The 5,102-nt window shown below is 42.6% G+C and overlaps 1 protein-coding gene across 1 annotated transcript; it reads left to right on the top strand.

Moving 5' to 3' along the window:
• The first annotated feature begins 476 nt into the window (after positions 1-476).
• On the top strand, positions 477-4,696 carry LOC102982038 (allergen Fel d 4). Its single transcript, XM_055087017.1, is given in 10 exon segments — positions 477-490; positions 492-570; positions 931-1,067; positions 1,886-1,959; positions 2,665-2,747; positions 2,749-2,770; positions 3,126-3,146; positions 3,149-3,237; positions 3,432-3,477; positions 4,427-4,696. Coding segments are annotated over 10 exon segments (651 nt in total). The 3' UTR covers positions 4,513-4,696.
• The last annotated feature ends 406 nt before the right edge of the window (positions 4,697-5,102 follow it).

Here is a 5,102-nt window from a genome sequence, read left to right on the forward strand (position 1 = left end):
GCATCTCCTAATTCCTTATTAGAAGAGCAATACTCCTCAAATTATCCATTCATCTGTCAAATATTTTTTTTGACCAAGAGAGAGTTGCTGCTTGCCCTTCCCTTGATCAGACTCACAGCTACATCCATAGCGTCACATTTTAGGGAAATCTACATGCAGCTTCTTCAGTAGTAACTACCCGCCAGACACACCTGAGGGTCTAAAGCATTACTTATTCCTCTTCCATCTGTCCTTCATGCCAAAGACATCAAGCCTCAACCTGTGTCGTGGAGTCAATAATTATAGGGGCTCTGGGATCAGATAGTCTTGGGTTCAAATATGGGTTCTCCCACTTCCTGGAGGAAAGGTGGTGCCCTGTGGACAAAAAACTGGACCCAGAACAGATATAAAAACAGAGGCCCTGGGGAGAGGAGCCACCGTCAGGGAACGACTCACTCCCAGTGACTACAGAGAAGACAGCGCTGTCCCCTGCCAAGATGAAGCTGCTGTTGCTGTCTGGGGCTGACTCTAGTCTGTGCCCACAAGGAAGGAAACCCTGATGTTGTGAGAAGCAACTTCGATATTTCAAAGGTAGGGGCAGTGGAGAATAGTGACTTTGGATTTTGGGGGGTGGTTTGGAGGATTCTGAAACAAGGTGACCCTCCTGGAGGGCAGCAGTACCTTGACATATTAGGCAAAAGGGGTGATTTCAGACCTTAGACTAAGGGCAGTTGTGCCATGTTAAAAGACGACAACACTTGGGGACCTCCATTCTCACTGGAGGGACAGTGGAAAGAGTCCTAGGTGTGCTGCCAATTGACCTGAGTTCTAATTTCATCTTCACATCACCATGATGAGTCCTGGCCCACAGGCCAGAGTTCAAGGAGACAAGTGTTCATGTTGTATCTCTTTCCTCTTTTCTCACCCAATCATTTTATTGATTTATTGCAGAGTTCAGGGGAGTGATATTCCATTCTCTTGGCCTCAGACGCTGAAGAAAAGATAGAAGAAAATGGTAGCATGAGAGTTTTTGTGGAGCACATCCATGCCTTGGAAAATTTTTCTTTGTTCTTTAAATTTCATACAAAGTAAGTGGGTTTTTTGCTTGGGAAAGAAAAAACAGAAGCCTGAATGTGGTCTTGGACCTCTAGACACACACACACACACACAAACACACACACACACACACACACACACACCACACACCACACACACCACACACATACACACACACACCACACACACATACACACACACACATATGCATACATTCTGGGCCTGGACCCAGGTCCATCATCTGGCACTGATTTGGGATTTGGTGAACCTGTGGCTTTTCTAGATTCAGAGATAAGAATTGGTGACAGGCATGAATTTAAACGGGAGTAGAGGAGGTAAGGGGTAGAGGGGTATCAGAATCATAAGTAGTGTGTCAAGACAGCATAGGTTAAGAGTATAGGATTCAGGATCAACAGCCTATCTCGTTCTTGAATCTATATGTGTGACCAAGAAAATTCACCTGTTTCTTCCCCAATTTTCTCTAGAGTAAAAGAAGATGATAATAATTGTCTCTCATGGTTTTTTGTGAGGACCAAGTGAGGTTATGTTCGTAAGGCACATATCTGAGAGGCTGGCACACGGTAAGAACCCAGCTAATTCTCTAGACAAGTAGCTATCATAATAGTAATAGTAATAGTGGGAAGTAGTGGTAGAGTAATAGTGATAGAAGTAGTTGACTCATTCTCAAAGCAGCAAATAAAGTGAATAATGTAAATAAAAGTTCTTTGGAAACTATACCCAAAAATGTTCAACAGTTAATTAGTGGAATCGTAAACTTAAGTTACAGGTAGAGTGTGAAGGAGCCAGCCCCATCAGTATCTCTTGGGCATCAGCTCATTCTGTTTTACAGGGTAAGTGGAGCATGTACTGAAATGTCTTTGCTTTCTGACAAAGCAGGAGAGGATGGTGTATATAGTGTTACCTGTGAGTATGTAAAAAAAAAAAAAAAAAAAGGTCTTTCTAAATTCTACTTCCAACTGCAAGGAATTTGCTAAACCCCAGTATCTTCAGGATCTTGATCAGTTCCTGATATGCTTGTTTAGGTAATACAATGGGGCCATTTAATAGCCAATATCCTGAATTTGGGAGAAATGTGTGTGTAAAAGCCAGTGCCTGGCACACAGTACCATAAGGTATAGAAGGCAGTTTGATCACATGTACCTCCTGCAACAAAAGAAAATTGGCAAAAAAAAAAAAAGAAAAGTAAATTGGCAGGACAGCTTCTCATTCCTTGACCACTTTCTGATGATGTCTGATGGCCATTGCCACAGCACATTATTCAGGATACAGCCCTGGGTATATAATGCAATGGGGCTTATAGAGAAGACAGAGACACACAGTTGGCAGAGATGGCTGAGGGAGGGTAGGTGAGTTTCAGGGAGCATGATAGAGGGAAAGCTGTTGCTCTGGCTGAATTTTTCTGCCCCTAGTGGTCAGTCTACCAGTGTTCCTTAGAAGTTGCCTCATGAATCCCAGAGAGATGCAAATGGAAGGCAGTAGATATCACTCTCTATTTCTTCCAGGATATGCACTTGAATTTGTTTTGTGGGAGAGAATAGGAAGTGAAAGGGTTTCACTTCCTTCCCATGGACCAAAGGAGTTCTGAGCTGTGTTCTGTTTCCTCCACAGATGATGAAGACAGTAAATTTTGCATACTTCAAACGAACTATACTGAATATATTATTTTCTATCTCATGAATGTCAACAACAATGGATCATCTGCTGGAACTCTACGGTAGAGTATGCTGACACTCATCGTGGGGTGGGGAGACTGGGGAAGGAAGGAAGCCTGGAGACAGAGTGGTCTTCCCAATCTTATCCTGGGACATCTCTCCTCCTCTGAAGATAGATGCTCACCTTTGGTAAAATCTCTCAGGCCCAGTGTTGGGAAGATGATGAATGTCTCATCATGCCAGAAAGATATCCTAAAGATGTCAAATTCAAGACAGGTTATTTTTTCATCCCCAAGACTTCCGCCTAAGCACCCAATCAGTACCATTCATTTTCCCGTCTGGCTGGAGCCCCGCCCCTCTCATGAGCCTCAGTGACCAATAAACAAGACAAAGCAGTTACTGTCACTCTTCCCACAGCCCGAGAACCAGACGTGAGTCCAAAATCAAGAAAAAGTTTGTGAAAATTTGCCAAAAATATGGGATTGTTAAGGAAAACATATTTCCACATGTTTCCATATTACCAAAGTCGGTAAGTTGAGCTCTCTCTGGCTTTCTCTGCCTAAATTCCCATTTTACTGAATGGGAATGTTCCTGAAGGGAAAAATCCAAGAGAAGTTAATACCCCAGTGAGTCCCCTTTGTCCTAACCTGGAGAATCATCTGGTTTCATTCTGGGAAATAAACCAGGGGAGGTATTTGAATGTGCTCTTCTCTGCCTCTGTAGATCACTGTCTCCAGGCCCGAGGGAGTGGAGTGGCCCAGGCCTCCAGGTTGGTGAGCTCTGCTGGAGAGGAGCTGGCTCAGGGATCAGTGCCTCCCAAAAGCATTAGGGTTTTATGTCCAAAGATTACAATAAAAATAATTTGGTAAGGAAACTTTTTGGGAGAGCTTGAAATTTGGAGTTGGAGGACCTGCGTTCAGGATCCACTCCTGCTATGAGCTTTTTGAGCAAATGATGTAGCAATTAAAAGGGAAACAATGATGTCTACCTTACAGAGTTACTGTGTGGCTATAATGCTGGAGAAAAGGGCTCAGTAATTGATAATGCGCTAAAAATCAGGACTTAAAGTTTTAAATGGGAAAAGGGTGTGAGTGTGAAACTCAAACACATTTCTGTGTTCGTGGTCCATCTTCCAAGCCCAGAGGACCATCTCACCCTCCAATTTATGAAAAAATTTTCTTCCTTCAATCTCTTCCTTTCTTCCTGCTCATCCTTAACTTCTAATCTGGGAATAGAGTTGTCTGACCTTCCAGTTGTCTTCCAACCTGGGAAATAGACTCTTGAGTTTCCTCATCTGTCTCCTACCTCAGATTTATGGTGGGGCTTCATTAACAATTATGGCTTACATAAAGTAAGCATTTAATAAAAGATTGCTATGGGTTTTGCCATTATTCCTCAATTTGTCAAAAATTCTTTAAAACTTCCAGTGCTGAGGATGGCAGAAACAAGCCTAAGATCCTTCATTGCTTCTTTTCTTCTTTTCATAGACTCAACTGGGGGAAGGTTAAGATGGGATCAGCAATAGAAAAAAAAAAAAAAAGTCATTTACTTAACACCCTCCCTACCCCTATTCTGGCGAATAGCATGGGTTAGAATGCAGGTTGATAACTATTTCTTCAACATTTTTTTTTTTTGTAATAGAAATTCTCTTTGTCCTCAGTTCAATCCGAGAAGCACTTAATAAGTTTCGGTGTTCTTGTTCTCATCTGCTTATTTAGCACTGGGTGAGTGCCACCTCGCTTGGGCTCCAGGATCTTCTCTTCCATGGTCCCCACATCATCTTGGGACAAGATCTGTGACGTGATTTCCATCACTATCGCACGTGAAGGCATCAACTCTGCATCTTCAGGATCTTCCCTAATTATCTAGGAAGACTCATCAGCTCACCACAAATCAAAGTTTCCTGCAAATTTCTAACTCTCTTTGCCAAATTCAGGACAACAGTACCATGAATAAGACCTTCCTCTACCTGGTCAATAAATGATTCACCTTTTAGTCATGTGATTTGTCTTTGTTTATGTTAAGAGATGTGGGGTTGACAGGAAGCAAATGAGGGGACTTCCTTGGCTGTGTCCATAATCTTCCTCTAGCTTCTCAGAATCTTCCCTGAGTTTCAGGATTCTCCCTCGTCTGCAGTAATTCTCTGTCCCCATGAGTGCTACATGCCTTTTGATTTGCCCATTTCTTAGTGACCTGGTAAGACAAACTATAAGACTTGCCCTATAAATTGCTCCATCCTAGAATTCTCTTTTTCAGTGGGGGTACTGAGAGATAGATGTTGCTGGGGCTGATACCAGCTCGATATGTTTCAGAATATGCCCTTATACCCCAGCTTCTCTAACTCATCCATCCTATGAGATGGTCAGTATCCCTTCTTTCTTTCTTTCTTTCTTT

This window comes from Physeter macrocephalus, chromosome 9, assembly GCF_002837175.3.
Source record: "Physeter macrocephalus isolate SW-GA chromosome 9, ASM283717v5, whole genome shotgun sequence".
NCBI lineage: Eukaryota > Metazoa > Chordata > Mammalia > Artiodactyla > Physeteridae > Physeter > Physeter macrocephalus.